The sequence below is a fragment of the Gadus chalcogrammus genome, chromosome 5 (assembly GCF_026213295.1).
Source record: "Gadus chalcogrammus isolate NIFS_2021 chromosome 5, NIFS_Gcha_1.0, whole genome shotgun sequence".
NCBI classification, from domain to species: domain Eukaryota; kingdom Metazoa; phylum Chordata; class Actinopteri; order Gadiformes; family Gadidae; genus Gadus; species Gadus chalcogrammus.
The window spans coordinates 14,132,612-14,148,645 of NC_079416.1; the positions used below are offsets into that span (position 1 = coordinate 14,132,612).

General features: G+C 50.7%; 2 protein-coding genes across 2 annotated transcripts; one reads left to right on the plus strand and one right to left on the minus strand.

The window, feature by feature from the left end:
• Positions 1–939: 939 nt before the first annotated feature.
• disp2 (dispatched homolog 2 (Drosophila)) lies at positions 940–11,326 on the plus strand. Its single transcript, XM_056589735.1, has 9 exons — positions 940–1,088; positions 4,040–4,187; positions 4,624–4,886; positions 5,212–5,335; positions 5,949–6,076; positions 6,348–6,433; positions 6,893–6,990; positions 7,514–7,675; positions 7,985–11,326. Exons 1-9 carry the CDS (start codon positions 994–996, stop codon positions 11,324–11,326), a joined length of 4,446 nt encoding a protein of 1,481 aa, XP_056445710.1. The 5' UTR covers positions 940–993.
• Positions 11,327–12,581: 1,255 nt separating this feature from the next.
• rpusd2 (RNA pseudouridine synthase domain containing 2) lies at positions 12,582–15,989 on the minus strand. The gene is made up of 3 exons (XM_056590449.1): positions 15,283–15,989; positions 14,673–14,969; positions 12,582–14,104 (listed from the first exon to the last, which is right to left on the minus strand). Exons 1-3 carry the CDS (start codon positions 15,853–15,855, stop codon positions 13,229–13,231), a joined length of 1,746 nt encoding a protein of 581 aa, XP_056446424.1. The 5' UTR covers positions 15,856–15,989; the 3' UTR covers positions 12,582–13,228.
• Positions 15,990–16,034: the final 45 nt, after the last annotated feature.

Here is a 16,034-nt window from a genome sequence, read left to right on the forward strand (position 1 = left end):
TTGATGTATATTTCATTGCAATGTTGCAATGTAAAAAAACACATTTCTTTATTCAAATATATAATTAATTGTTGGTACATTTTTATTTTATTTTACACTTGCTTAAGCCATGTAGGCTACTCGTAAGTTTACCACGCCAACAATTTCCTCTTTGAATCAAGTTGAATTGAATTGAGGGGAGAGAATGAGAGAGCGAAATGTCAGGTGATTGAGTGATCCTGTAGTCTACCCAATCTGACCAGCAGGGGGCAGCCAAACTTATTTTACTACCTTGTACGACCTCAAATGTATCGATTTTATGTTTTATTAATCATTACTAACTGTAGGCTTTTACACCAAACTGTTTCCAATATAAGCCTAGTAGTGAACATATGTCAAATCGAGTCTGTGTTATGCTCCTCCATATCTCATAACACATTGTATGTTATTCCCCAAAGCATTTACAGTAAAGACAATTTGCATCTCATATTATCCTACCATTAATATCATCATAACCCAAAACTATGACGCTCCTGAGCGGCGGTGATTCACGTTGTGAACGTGAGTCAGACATCATGAGCACCTCGTTAGTCACTACTACAGGTCATAGGGTCACGATGCTGCGTGTTTCATCTTAATCTGCCCGATACTCTAGCCCAAAAAAAAAGGTTGTTTCGCGCTATTTCCACGTTTCACTCACTGTACTGATGCAAATTGATCCCAAAGCATCGAACCCCGCCGTCTCCATCGTGTTTCCTCAGCACCCCGCGCGGTTGGACAGCGACCTTATACTTCTACTCGGGAGCAATTTTACAACAGCAGCATCACCGCGGCCTCCGCCAATCACGCTGCGATTCAGATGAGCTGAAACAGCCCCGTGTCGTTTTGTTATTAGCCTCGGAATAAGCCATTATTACGATTCATCCCAGACCCCTTGCAGATGGGTTGTTTTCCGAGCCTGTTTCTTCATCGCTCTCACGGTAAAGTGTGTGCAGCGGTATCGCTATAGGCAGGATGGAGGCTCGCTCCACCATAGGGGAGAGCACGGACGCGATTATCACGGAAGATTCTCCTTCAGATGAAAGAGAAATACGAGACATTTCGCAAAGGTTGGTCGTTGCCACGGCAAGGATTCTATTTATTGTAATCCATACGTGTCATTAACCAATAGGATCTGAGCAATCGGTAGCATTAACTATGGATTATTGTATTCGTCATGTGGTTGTGATAACTGATTTCTTAATTAATGTGTTTTTCTTGACCGTAAACAAAAGCAGTTTGTGCCTTGGTTTTAACACGACAGGTTTGCGATGGTCTCTTAAATCCACCTGACAAGGAACAGACCAGTATACCGCCTCTCAGGAACAAGGTCTTCTTTAACAATATGCAGCTTTGTTATTGCAACACGAAAAAGCATTTACCCTGGGTGCTCTGCATTCATTCTAGCTATAAATAATACACTAATAACTACTATTACTACTTCAATCATGCATTGAGATTTCGCCTGATGTCCCTTTGTTTGAGAAACATTGTGTTCCATCTTAATACCAACTTACACACACACACACGCAGGCACGCACACAGTTAAATTAATAGGTCTACTGACGGGTGACAGTTGACATGCTGAGAGACGTGTAGCTAGAGAGAGCCAGGAGTACAGCTGTGCTCGGAGACACCTTCTGCTGAGGTTAATCAACACACTCAAACGGCCTTTCTCTCGTACCGTCAGCACTGGAGCTACACCCTGCATTGATGGGGAATGGTAGATGGAATGCATTTATACAGTGCCTTTCTAACCAGCCTCCACTCAAAGTGCTTTACAATATTGCCTAAAATTCACCCATTCAGGCACGCATTCACCCATTCATGCACGCATTCACTCATACATTCACACACCGACGGCGGCGGCAGCCTTAAGGCGACAGCCTTAAGGCGACAGCCAGCGGGTCGGGAGCAGTGAGGGTGAGTTATCTTGCTCAGGGACACTCACAACTAGGAGTAGCTGGGGATTGAACCAGCAGTCAGCATTCAACCCGTGCATGAGAGGATGAAAAAGGTTAGGTTCGTTTTGAGGGGTCGTCAAATCATACTGCCATCTGTACACTGATAGCTGACGGATTACAGAGTGACAGATGGGCAGAGAGAGAGAGAGAGAGAGAGAGAGAGAGAGAGAGAGAGAGAGAGAGAGAGAGAGAGAGAGAGAGAGAGAGAGAGAGAGAGAGAGAGAGAGAGAGAAGAGAAAGCTAGCATGCATAATTATGATGTCTGTCTGTATTCCCAGGTGTAAGAGGAGTTCCAGAAAAATGAGACGGACTAACAATTGGATGCATAAACAGAAAAGAAACAGAAGGACAGGGATGAGACACCACATAGGAAAGAGGGGGGGGAGAGAGGAGAGAGGGGAGGGAAGAGGGGAGAGAGGAGGGAGAGAGGAAACTAGAGGAGACTAGAGGGGAAAGGGAGGAGAGAGGAAAAGGAGATAGGCGGGGAGAGAGGAGACTAAAGAAGAGAGAAGACAGAGGAGGAAGAAGAGGCGAGAGGACAGCTGAGAGCTGAGAGGAGAGAGGAGAGAAAGCCAGCGTGCATAATGATGACGCCTGTGTTCCCCGGTGTACGGCCCACCTAGCACATTCTAATTAGCCTTGTGGATACGCGTTATCACACCCAATCATATCCTGAGAATAAGCTAAAGCAAGCAAAGCCTTCATGTATTTATATCTTTACATCTATAGCAGAGGACTTTAGAAACATCCCGTTGTGGGGATCCTTGCTGTTCATTGTCCACAGGATGTTTCATCTTGTGGTTTGAGTTAAGCTTCTCCCTTCCTGTGAGCAGCAGCACATTGACACCTCTGTGGATATATGTGAATATTTATCCATGCATTATTAATGTGCTCAGCAAAGGCGTCTCTCTGCCTGTGTTTGTGTTTCTGCTAGCCTCCAGCCAGCGGTTGTGTTAATAACCTGCTATACTTTATGAGTTGTAATGAAGTCAATCAATATTTGGCCAGTGTGAACTTATTATATGGTCCTCGTTAAATGTTGACTGTGATCCAAACACGGTTTGTCTCTCTTGTCGCTACAGTGGATTAACACAGCGGTCTAGATGTGTGTGAGGTCATCGCTTTTGTTTACTCACCTTGGTAGCCATAGAGATGATGGACAGGGAGGGGGGGCTGGGACCACTCAAGGTGGAAAAGCAAGCAAGCATGCCCAGTCCATTCCCATCACAGACACAAGCAATACAACTCATAGTTAGAATCATCAGTTAATCAATAACTATCAGGGAATGGGGTTTAAACTTTTGCGGAAGACATTTAATTTGAGAAATGACGGATACGGGACACGGAAATAAACCATCCTGACTGAAACGTAATGGTTATTTTGTGTAAATGCTCAATTTCTTGTTGGAAATCTGACAGATCCTTTGCAGCTGTCAGATTATAAGAAACACAGATTGATGCCTGAGTGACATCACATTAAGTATGAAAGAGAAACATATTGTTCTCCAACCCACAATAAAGACGCCGTCCTGACTGCTGTCAAAGTGCAGTGTGTCAGGGATCTCTCTCTCTCTCTCTCTCTCTCTCTCTCTCTCTCTCTCTCTCTCTCTCTCTCTCTCTCTCTCTCTCTCTCTCTCTCTCTCTCTCTCTCTCTCTCTCTCTCTCTCTCTCTCTCTCTCTCTCTCTCTCTCTCCTACCCCTCCCTGTCTCCTCTTCCTCTCATAATTGGGCCCTCAGGCCCGAGGATCAACAGAGTGTTCGCTCATCTCCTTCCTCCTCCTGTTTGTTCACGCTGCTGACTTCCCCCTGAACACCAGATCCATCCAGCCCTCCAGTAATACCTCCTGCCATTGTTATGAAATATAGTTTCTAAAGCTCTCCCCCGCTTCTCTCTCCCTCCCCCCCCCCTCTCTCTCCCTCCCTCCCTGCTCCTCTCTCTCTCTCTCTCCCTCCCCGTTCCTCTCTCCTTCCTCTGCTCCTCTATCTCTCCCTCTCCACTCTCTCTGCTCCTCTCTCCCTCCCCGCTACCCTCTCTCCCCCCTCTCCCCCCCTCCAAGTGGCGTCCCGGGCCGGTCCCTGGGCCCTCCTGGGGGGGTGTACGGCGGGGGATGCCAGCGGACGGCGGTCCCGTCTGACGGGGGACGGAGGGGCAGCTGTGGCAGCCCGGCCTCCTCCTCCTCCACCTCCTTCCAGCTCTACCACCAGGTCTGCTCCAGCCGAGATCTGCACAGCGCTACGTCTGAACGACACAGGGCCCAATTAAACATGACCCCCCTTCTCCATCCCTAATCTATATACATATACATATATATATATATATATATATATACGTAGATATATATCAGAGAGATATATAGATATGTGTGTTGGCTATATATGGCAGGTAGTGTTAGAATCTAGAAGTAATTATGAAAAAGTGTCACCAATGGCTTTAGTAACGGGCGATAGATTACATAGACCACATAGAAGACCGTCTACATGGTACCCATGGTGGACTACATAGACTTTATCGACCACATAGACACCCTGCCAGTTCTCAGTGCATTGAGGACAGCTCTCATGTTCTTCATTGTGATCAACCAGACCCCTCCAGTCTCATCCTCCCCCCGTCTCTCCCTCCTCAACCCTCGAGGTCCCTCAGGACCCCCCGGGCATGGCCTACCACCTGGCCCAGCCCCGCCGCTGCTCCTGCCCAGGACCAGTCCCCAGCCCCGGGCAGGGTGCCCACCCAGACCCCCCGGGGCCCCGGGGAGACGGCCCTGCGGGGGGGACGGGGGCGGGACAGAGCTCCAGCTCGGCCAATCAGGCGTCGCGGGGGCAGGACGCGTCAGGATGTCCCTACCAGCACGGGGGTCACAGCGGGGGAGCCCACCAGGGGGCGCAGCGCCACGTGGTGACGGTCCGGTGAGGGTCTGGAGAGGGCCTGGAGAGGGTCTGAGCCTCATCCTCATGAGAGCCTAAACAAGACAGTGTTTCATCTTAATAAGAGCTTAAACCAGAGAGATTGAAATGCTCTCTTGAAGGAATGCTAACTTTTGGTTTCTGCTCTAGGGCTGGAGGTCTCTACTGGATACCTAAGAAGTGAGTACCGAGTAGTGAGTAGTACTGAGTTGTGAGTACAGAGTAGTGGGTACTGACTCTTAGTTACTTTACACACTGAGGGTTTCCTCAGTGTGGGTGAGCTGGCTGCGGTGCTGCCGTGTCTGAGCGTCTCTCCTCTGTGTCTCAGCCTCTCCCAGCTGGTCTTGGACTACCCGCTGGGCGTGATGCTGGGCTGCGCCCTGGTCCTACTGGGGGGCTCCCTGGCCGGCCTGCTGATCGGACCACTGCCCGACTTCTCTGAACCACTACTGGTGAGTCGACCAGTGTGTGAGGGCCCTGGAACATAGAGCGAGAGCACCCACACGCGAGAGAGAGAGAGAGAGAGAGAGAGAGAGAGAGAGAGAGAGAGAGAGAGAGAGACGTCAGAGCCGACCTCTTTTGTCTGTCTTCCCCCCCCCAGGTTAGCATTATCATTATTCTCCAAATAGTCACATCCATTAAATCAAGTCTCTGATCCAATTAAACATTGAATTCGATTTTTATCAGGATTAATTAGGGACTATTAATTAAGGAAATCACAATCTATAAAAATACCAGAAAGTGTGCTTTGTGATCTGTAATAAGCCAGTGCTGTAGCCCCCTCCCTATATCAAGCATCTTAAACACTGCAGACACAAACACAGTGCATTACCCCCCCCCCCCCCCCCCCCCCCTCGTTGATCGAAGCTGGCGTGACCCAATGGACTCATTCTGTAAACAAACGCTGCACCAGGCATTAGCTTTGATGGTGTGTGTGTGTTTGAGTGTGTATGTGTGCGTGGCTATGGGTTGTATGAGCATGTGTGTGTGTAAGTGTGTGTGAAGATGTGTGTGTGTTAGTGTGTGTGTGGTGTTCATCCAGTGTCTGGTTGCTCACGTCTTCAGGGCTTCGAGCCTCGAGGGACGGCGATCGGTGTCCGTCAGGCCAGCCTGGACCTGCTGCAGCAGAACACCGGGCCAGGGAAGCTCCTGTCTTATGTTCCCTGGCAAGCCCGAGACAGGACAACGATGAGGTACTGTCCTGTCCCGGGTTCACCATACACCCAGGATGTAGATGATGATGATGTAGGATGTGTAGCGTTTCTACCGAGACGTTTAATCAAATAAGACAAAGCTAATGCAGATTATTAATTATTGTAAAGATGTGCATCTGTGTGTGTGTGTGTGTGTGTGTGTGTGTGTGTGTGTGTGTGTGTGTGTGTGTGTGTGTGTGTGTGTGTTTGTGTCTGTGCATGCGTGCTTACGTGCATGTGTGCATGTGTACGTGCTCAGCGGGGAAGTCAGTGCCGGCCAGGCCCCCCCCAGGCAGCGCCCCAGGAGGATGTTAAACAGAGACTCGTCTCCGGAGACGTTCCTGTGTGACGCCCCAGGTCAGCATCTCTACAAACAAACCGTTGCCAACTGAAACCACTACTGCTGTGTCTTTAGCATACTCTGTAGAATTCAGACCTTCAGAAGTTAATAGTCTGTTCAAGGCACCCGCTTGTTTCTGACATTTGCCTGCAGTCGTTTAAGTTGTTCCACAGCACTGTGTGCCAGAAATCTAAACATGACTATTTTCAAACGTCTCTTCTAATTCCCCCTATGTTTCTCTCCGGGTTCTTCACGGTGTCTTAACGTAACTTTAAACAAGACGAAAAAATGAAATCGAGTGAATCAGTCTTATCTTACTGACTGTTGAAACGTTGGTTTGAGATGCGTCTGATCATCTGAAACGAATCACCATGATGAGACCACAGATCATCATGTGAGTGGGTGTGTCAGGCGTTTTACTCAGCGCTGTCAATCAGATCTTCATTGGATCCTCATGTCTCTCTCGCTCCACGCAGGCGAGCGGTTTGCCCAGCTGGTGTTCCGCTCGGGGAACTCAGCCAGTCTGTGGAGCCTGAAGGCCATCCACTCCATGTGTGAGATGGAGCAAGCCATGGTATGCTCGGATACCCCAATCCCTCCACGCTAGTGCTCTCCTCTCCTCCTCCCTCTCCCCTCTCCCTCCTTCTCCTCTCCTCCACCTCCTCCCTCTCCCTCCTTCTCCTCCACCTCCCTCTCCCCTCTCTCCTCCACCTCCTCCCTCTCCCCTCTCTCCTCCACCTCCTCCCTCTTCCCTCTCTCCTCCTCCCTCTCCCCTCTCTCCTCCTCCTCCTTCTCCCCTCTCCTCCTCCACCCTCTCCCCTCTCCTAAACCTCCACTGCCTTTCCTCCACCTCCTCCCTTTCCATCTTTTGTTTTCCCTCCCCCTCCCTCCTCCTAACTTTAACCTTCCTTCTCCATTTGTGTCTATTTGTGCTAACAAAGAAAACAATTGTATGAAATATATATGTACAGCATAATGTGCTAAACTGAGGATTGAAAAGAACATCTGTGGGAAGGTGTGATGAATGCTCACGAACGTTTCACTCCTGTTGGCTTCTCAGTAACATAGCTCAAGAAGAACGTTCCTTTGTTCTCTAGATCCGCTCCCAGGCCGGTTTCCAGGACCTGTGCCAGCAACATGTGAGGGGAGATCCTGGGGAGACGGTTTCAAGAGGGGGCTGTTGTCCCAGTTGGTCCCTGGGCAACTACCTGGCGGTCCATGCCAACGCCTCCTCATGCCTCAGTCTCACCTCGCACCAGGTAGCTCCGCTCTTCTGTTTGGCAACCTCTTCATGCTGAGAATTAATATCATGGTTATCAATACGTCCATGGTGATGTTGTACTCCACCACGTAAGACGCTGAGCAGACATTTACAGATAGGGCATTTGGAAAACCCTTTTATCCAAAGCGATTTACTTAAGTGAAAGGACGTACAACATACAATAAGTGCATGCATCAAGTGCCAGGACGTACAACATACAATAGGTGCTTAAGAGGGGTGTGTGTGTGTATGCGTGTGTGTGGGGGGCAGTAGTACGCGTGTCTGATCAGATGTCTCTGTTCGGCAGGTGTCTGAGTCCCTGGGCCTTCTGCGGTTCTGCGCTCCCTTCTACCACAACGGCCAGCTGGTGGAGGCCTGCGTGCGGACGCCCGGACACGCTGCCTGCCCCTCGGTTCCTTCGCGCTGCAGACAGACGCGTGTGGTCTTCCACATCCTGCACTACCTGGTGGACAAAGACTTTGTGGGCCCGGAGACGGTGGAATACCAAGTCCCGTCACTGAAGTACAGCCTCCTGATCCTCCCTGTGGAGAAGGGGGACGACGTGTTGGATATCTACCTGAACAGCCTCGAGGGACGGGAGCTGACCTATAACAACACGACCATCACTGGCATGGACCTCGGTATCAAGGAGACCTTGTTCAAGTATTACCTGGCCAGGGATTCTGTGTATCCTGTGCTGGCCGTCGTCTCTCTGTTTTTTACCATGGCTGTGTACCTCAAATCCATCTTCATATCAGTGTTGTCTCTGCTCGCCATCACCGGTTCCCTCCTCACGTCCTATTTGATCTACAAGGTTGTGTTCCGTCTGACGTTCTTCCCTCTGCTCAACCTGTCAGCGGCCCTCATTCTCCTCGGCAGCTGCTCCAATCACGTCTTCACCTTCTCTGACTTCTGGAACCTGCAGCTGTCGCAGTACCCCTCCGCCCCCCTGGAGAAGAGGGTGCGTCGGGTCATGCAGGAAGTGGGCTACCTGGTCTTTGCCTCAGGCTTGTCCTCCAGCGTTGCGTTCTTCTCCGGCTATCTCAGCAGCATCACCGCCATCCGCTGTTTCTCCGTTTACCTCGGGACCGCCTCCCTGATCTGCTCCATGTCTGCCATCGTGTGGCTGCCCTGCTGCTTCGTCCTGCGCGAACGCTACACCGTAGCCTCCTCCTCCTCCTCCGCGGCCCTCCAGAGATGGAAGCCCTGCTGTGCCAAAAACCAAGGAGGCTTCTGGGACACTAGCTCACGGAAGCGATGCCTCTTCACCATAGTGCAAAGGTTAAGGGGGCTCAACAGAGGGCTCAACGACACGGCCAGCCTGCTGTTTCTGAAGATACTGCCGTGTGGCGTGGTCAAGTTCAGGTACATCTGGATGTGCTGGTTCGCGGTCCTGGCCGTCGGCGGGACGTACATCTCCTGTGTGGATCCCGGTATGAGGCTGCCTACGCTAGACACCGGCTCCACTCAGCTCTTCCGCTCCAGCCACCCGTTCGAGAGGTTTGACGCAGAGTACCGCAACATGTTCATGTTTGAGAGGCAGAATAATGGGGAAGATAAGCCCGTCACTGTGATGCTGGTCTGGGGGGTCAGCCCAACGGATAACGGGGACCATTTCAATCCGAGGAGCAACGGCTCTTTGGTCCTTGACCCGAACTTCAACATGAGCAGCCCGGAGTCTCAGGTCTGGTTGAGTGATTTGTGCGGCAGGATTCAGAACCAAACGTTCTATTTTCAGCTAACATCTGGAGATAGAGACACAATGCCGGAAAACATCTGTTTTGTGGAGCAGTTGACGCGCTGGGTGTCTGCTAGACGTTGCCCAGAGAGTCACGATGACGGCCAGCGGGTTTGTTGTCAGGATATGCAGTTCCCCTACCCATCCGGTGCCTTCGAGCAGTGCCTCCGGATGATGCTGGCAGAGAGGCACGCTGAGGGCCATCTGGCCCGCGGCGATGGCCTGTACTTCCAAGCAGATGGCAGCATCGCCGCGCTCGTATTGGCGTTCAAAACCACATACTTATACAGCTTCAACTACAGCAAGACAAGCCACTTTCACAGAGAGATATCGACGTGGTTCTCAAAGGAAGTGTCAGGTGCCCCCCAGGGACTGGAAGACGGCTGGTTCATCAGTCCGCTGTCCCTCTTTGACCTGCAGCAAGCACTGAGCTCTGAGACCCTCGTGGTAGCCGGCTTCTCAATAGCCCTTACCTTCACTTGCCTTCTCTTGACTACCTGGAACATTTTGCTGAGCATCTACGGCACCATGGCTGTGGGGGGCTGCGTGTTTGTCACCGTTGGACTGCTGGTCTTGCTGGAATGGCAGCTGAGCGGCATCGAGGCTCTGCTTATTTCCACCGCCGCAGGGCTGTCGGTAGACTTTATTGCCAACTACTGCATTTCCTATAACTCGGCCCCGCACACGGACCGGATAGGGAGGGTGGCCCACGCCACCAAGCGGATGGGCTGTCCCGTGGCGATAGGCTCTGGCGCCTTCTGCTGCGTGGGGATCATCATGTTGCCGGCCACCGCCTTGCTGTTCAGGAAGTTAGGAATTTTCCTCTTTCTCGTAAAATGTGTCGCATGTGGATTTGCGACATTCTTCTTCCAGTCGCTGTGCTGTTTCTTCGGGCCTCAGAAGGACTTTGGTAAGACCATGCTGCCCTGTTTGACGGAGCAGACGGCAGACAGGGTGCTGTCCTCCTGCTCGGCCACAGAACCCGGTACCGGGTCGGCATCGGCGGCCAACGGGGCGTTCTGCAGGCCCAGACCCAGGAAGGACTACGAGTACAACAACCACCACCAGCAGCGCCAGCAGAGGGATGAACAGCCCGGAGGCGGAGGTGGTGGGCGTGGTCCTGAGCAGTATGAGCTTCAGCCGTTGGCTTGCCGTCTGAGTGACAGCTTTGAGAACAGCACGTGTACCAGTAAGCTCTCCAACCGGCCCTCTGTGCTCTCGGATGAGATCGAGGACTGCAGGAGGGACATGGAGCGGGACCGGACGGAGGCAGAGAGCGAGGAGCTGTGTAGTCACCAGCACAGGGTGTGCCATCCGCCTCAAGCCCTTCAGACGTCCTCCCCCTATAAGGAGGGTGCTCTGCGACCGGCGACCCAACCACAGGGAGACGCCGCCACGGAGATACTCCTCTGTAAGACGTGCAGAGGCCAGACCGGAGGGGCGAAGCTCTGGAGGGGGGAGACCTTCTCCTCTTCCTCCAGCATGGAGGAGACGGCCATCAGCCAGACCCTGGAGACCGTCGACCAGCTTTCGCTCTGTAAAGAGGGACACTCAGCTGAAGACCAGCTCCATCAGCACTCGGGCTCAGAGCTCCTCCACCGGTCCCAGAGCTCCTGCGACGCTCCGGAGGACCCCATGGAGACGTGTCGGAATGATACTGAGCCGGGAGCCTCCAACACTCAGCAGGCAGAGGAGGAGGAGGAGCAGTTACAGCCCGGACACCTCAACGGGAAGAGGGACACCCTGAGGCTCTCCCTGAAGGAGACCGTTTACGAGACCTCCTCAGGCGGCAGCGGGAAGGGCCGGACGGGGCAGAGCGAGGAGGTGGTGATCATACCCAACAGTAAGCCAGACCTGCCCGACGTGTGGCTCAAGAGGGACGGCCAGAGAGAACTCGCCGACTACAGCTGAGGGAATCAGAGTAACGCTGTGCGATTGTTACCATGCCCGATCAGGATGCTTGGTAACTACTATTGTGATATGCTCAAAGGGAAGATACACCAGTTGTGAAGTAACTTAAAATAACAGGATGCATCTCTAACGAGACCGCTGGGGTGACGGGGGATCCAAACCAAGTTACATGTGTTTCCAAAAGACTTGAGCTGATGTTCATTTGATTGATTTGATTTAAAATCAATCAAAGCATGATACCTTGTTCATGCTTCAAAGACTGCACATATTTCGTGAACCATCTATCACATAAGCACATCATTATAAAAGAAAAATACAGTATTATCAGTTGCTTATATGTTAAGAATGTCACGTTGTGCCTGAAGTCTTTAGTATAACAGATCCTAAAGACAGACATTGTGCAGACTGGCCTCCACACAGCCCCAAGTGTGACACACTGTTCAGGCTGGAACTATAGTGTCAAGCCATACTGTAGTGTACCCCCTTGTTCGACTTTTAAAGAAAGGTACAAAGATAATATGCTGCTTTTGTTATTTTATACCCGTTTTACCTCTAAGGTATAGTTTGTAAGGACGGCCAAAGAAAACATTAAGATAAACCCATAAGAATGTTGTTAAAGGAAAAAGAATCCATTATCACTTATGAAAAAGTGTAAGGCATCTGTGTCAGAAGGTATCCATCCTGTGGGCTGAGCGGTACAATTAATCTCTACACAGATGGGCCAGGACTATTTTATGATGTTTCTGAACTGCAAACTCTGCTTCATATCAAGAGGCTGTAAGGTGGTTTTGTGGTGTGCTGATAGTGTTAGTGTTGTCAATAAGACACATAAGCTTGCAATGTTATTTGTAGCCTTACCCATGCAGTCAATGCTGAAACTCAAATATGCCGTTTTAATGTCTGTGGTATAAAATGTGATTATACTTCTCTTAATGGACGTGAGAACTCAAAAAGAGCAATCAGATTACACCCAATACCATCAACTGCAGAGATCCATATGCGTGTGTGTCGTTGTGTGCCCTACCTTTTGGACAAGAAAAAGGTCCTTGCGAGTGAGTCAACCTATTCCTGAAGAAATCCTTGTGCCACTGCATGTTAGTGTTCACCTCACAAAGCTCCATGCAGCCCCACTGCATCCTGTAGCAGACCTCTGAGGAACAGGAAGGCTCCATTCTGCACCCGCCACTCAACATCACACTACAGTGGAGATTCTATTTTTGTCCGGTGCCATTAGAGAAATGGTTTAGACGCCGTATGTGCAGCATGTGCCAAAATTCTGCAACAAAGTTGTTTTATTTTCAGAAACAACTCTTATTGGGTGTGTGTGTTGTCTTTTACAAAAGTGAAAAGTAAATCACAAGAGATATTTAAAGTATTAGATGTGCTGTATAGTCTGGAACAGAGGGGTTGGTGGCTAAATATGAACTTTGACTAGAACTTAGTGCGGTCACGTGTGCCTAAGCAGGGTCAATTCAAAGGCTCCTCTTTGACGACTTTAATCTTGATTGAGTGGTTTTAATGAAATGCTTACAAATGACTTGTCATAGAACAAGAAGGTGATCATCACACGCTCTGTGGGAACAAGAGAAATAAGAAATGTTGCCACCCTTATTGTTTACAATTGTCAAACTGGTAACTGGAGGAAATAATAAAAAGAAAATACAGTTTTATGACACTATCCAGCTCTATCATTTAAAGCTGAAAGCTTTGTTCTAGGAAGAACATATTAAAAATAACTTAATGGTCAACCATTGTGTTGCAGCATCTCTTCATCCACAAATAAATTCTGCGTATAAAGAATATTTTAAATGTCACAGCAATAGTAAACGACGCATCTCGGCCATTGATTTACAGTGAAAATAGGCATTAACGTAATACCTGGGTCTCTAAAAAGGTATGAACCTATGGGTCCTCGACCCAGTCTTCCTCAGCCCACTCAGGCAGGCGTGTGGAGTAGTCAAAGTCGGGCCCTTTGTAGCGCAGGGCATGGAGAAACATGACGAGCTCCTTCTCCGTGGGGTCCTGCCTCACGATCTTACACTCGCTGCAGAGCCGGTCTCTGGTTCCCGGGGGGAGGGGCTTCAGAGAGGCAACGGCCTCCGGGGGCTCCTCATTGGCTGCCGCGTGGCATTGGGAGTTCCTCACCGAGTCCCGGTCGCTGCTCAGGTTCTCTAAAGGCTGATCCTCAGTCCTGATCCGAACGTCCTCTCCACCCTCAGGTCTGCTCGACCTCGCTGGGCCGTCTCGCTGCACGCCCGCCGGTGAACCGCTCTCTGCAGGACAGGAACCATCAGGCTCAATAGTGTTCAGTCGATCTTTGTTCTCCTGCCCCGGTGAAACCGGAACCTGCGCCTTCCCCTCCCCCGGGGCGGGTTTGACCTCCTCCTCCGGTATATCCAGCAGGTGGAGGCTGTCCTTGGAGCGATGCTCCTCCATCAGGTCCTTCAGCAGATCCTCGTCGCTCTTCTCCACCTGCCCGCCCTTGCCCCTCAGCGGGCCCCAGGCCGAGGCGCCGTAGACGGGGTCGTTCAGGATGGGGAACCCCAGGTACTGGAGGTGGACGCGGATCTGGTGCGTACGGCCGGTGAGCGGTCGGCAGCGGACCACGCTGGAGCTGCCGTTGAAGCTCAGCCTCTTGAAGACCGTACGGCAGTCCTTGCCTTTAGGATGGACCCGGCAGAGGCCCACCTTGAAGGAGACCACGAGGATGGGCTCCTCGCAGATCCGCTCTTCCTCCGGGAACTCCCCGTCCACGCGGCACACGTACTCCTTCTCCAGCTGAGGAACAGAAACAGGAGGTGAACATGTGGAGCACCACCGAGGGAGAAGCTGTCCCGACAAGAGTTGTTCTGATACCGATACCAGTATCAGAAATACCTCAGATACTGCCAAAACGCATCGGGTATCGGCGAGTACGCAAGTCTATGCGCCCGATCCGATACCATCACATGACTAGCTCATTTACTACACAGGCAAAGAACATCGCCAACACTAGAAAGAAAAAAATAAAATGATGCATGGACACATAACTAAAAGAATACAAATGTATTATTATATGTAAGTGATTATATTATTATAAGTAAGTGAACCGACTATACATTGCTGTCTTCGTAAGAGAACCCTTCAATCAGAGCAAGTGCTATTGGTAGTAACAATGCTAGACGCTGTATCGGTATATACTCGGTATCGGCCGATACTCAAGTTCAAGAATCGTTATCGGGAAGGAGAAAATGGTATCACTACATCTGTAGTGAACATCAGGGTTAGAACACCAAGGAAAGGAAAAGAAGAGGACCTCCATGTTTTCAATAACTAAGAACCCCTCTTCATGCTATCCCCGACGTACCTGTCTGTCCCTGACCAGCTGGTCCAGTTTCTGGGACACCTCCAGCGTGCGGGCAAACATTAGCACCCCGGAGGTGAGGCGGTCTAGCCTGTGGACCGTGTGGAGCCCGGAGATGTTCAGCTCCTTGCCCAAGATGAAGATCACCGTGTTGTGGCGGAACCGGCCGCACGGGTGAACAGGGATGGAGGCCGGCTTGTCCACCACCAGCACCTCCCCATCGTCAGCGATCACCTCCAGGGGTCTGCCCACCACGGGGGGCTCGTGGCGATGCACCGTGTTCCTCATGTGGTCGTTGTTCTGCGGAGAAGAAGGGTTTGGGTTGAAAACAACAATCCCTTCTCGGCTCAAAACTCAAAATGGAAGATTGTAAACAGCAGTGTCTCGAAACAGAAAGAGCTCCACATGACGCAGTGTAAACATCATGCATCAACGCACACCAAACTCAGTACCACATAGAAGAATATACAAAATACCCGGTTCCAACATTCATAAGTAGGCCTACAGTTCAGAAGAAACCTTTCAATACGGCTACCTATTCTGATACAAGCTGTTGGAGGAATATATATTCTAGACCTGATATATTTCTGAAGAAGTGCTAAACGACCCTCACCCTGAGCACTATGGACAGGTCCTCCACGATGGTCTCGTTCAGTCGGATACGTCCTTCTTGAGCCGCCTTCTGATAATACTCGATCGACTCTGACCTGAATTCGTCCTTGAACACCTCCAGGAGGCTTTTCCCGATCCATCGCCCTTTGCAGTACGTTTTGAAGTCATAGTAATAGGGGTGGACTTTGCGGAGACCCCCTTCGAAGTAATGTGTGGTCTCGTTAAAGTGTTCCTGGCTGAAGCTGACCCCGGGGTTCCTCTTCTGCGGCGGTGGGATGAACCTCTCCCCGGGACGCGGCTTCTTCCCACCGCCACCTCGGCGTCTCTTCCCTCGAGAGCTCTTCTCAGGTGCGTCCGCCTCCTCGCTCTTGCGTTTACCTGTCCCCTCTGCCGCCGGGGGCTCCTTCACGGTGTCACCTGTACCCTCTTCAGATGTCCTGACGGCATCCTCCTCCATGGTGCGGGGAGGGGTATGATGTTGATACCGGGAGATAACAGGACGATCAAATGGATCTAATTGAATACGTAGCAAACTGCTTTTGATGAGGAGTCTTCTGAGATAATTGTAGATCATGTGTGGTATGCGAAATGGTATAGTAAAATTGCAAATCGTAGCCTTTAATAAAACTAAATCTAAAAGAGAACACCGACACTTTTAGATGGTTAACACTCACGTGTATCGCACCGTATATTTCGCTTGTGTCGCGCAGTGATGACGTATGTTTCAGAAGTCACAGAAAACGTTTGATGAGC

Coding starts and splice junctions, on each gene's coding strand:
- disp2 (XM_056589735.1), top strand. CDS start 994: ATGGAGGCTCGCTCCACCATAGGGGAGAGCACGGACGCGATTATCACG. Junction 4,887..5,211: donor CGCCACGTGGTGACGGTCCG/GTGAGGGTCTGG, acceptor TCTGTGTCTCAG/CCTCTCCCAGCTGGTCTTGG. Junction 6,434..6,892: donor GTTCCTGTGTGACGCCCCAG/GTCAGCATCTCT, acceptor CGCTCCACGCAG/GCGAGCGGTTTGCCCAGCTG.
- rpusd2 (XM_056590449.1), bottom strand. CDS start 15,855: ATGATCTACAATTATCTCAGAAGACTCCTCATCAAAAGCAGTTTGCTA. Junction 14,970..15,282: donor ACCTGTCCATAGTGCTCAGG/GTGAGGGTCGTT, acceptor TCTTCTCCGCAG/AACAACGACCACATGAGGAA. Junction 14,105..14,672: donor AGCTGGTCAGGGACAGACAG/GTACGTCGGGGA, acceptor TCTGTTCCTCAG/CTGGAGAAGGAGTACGTGTG.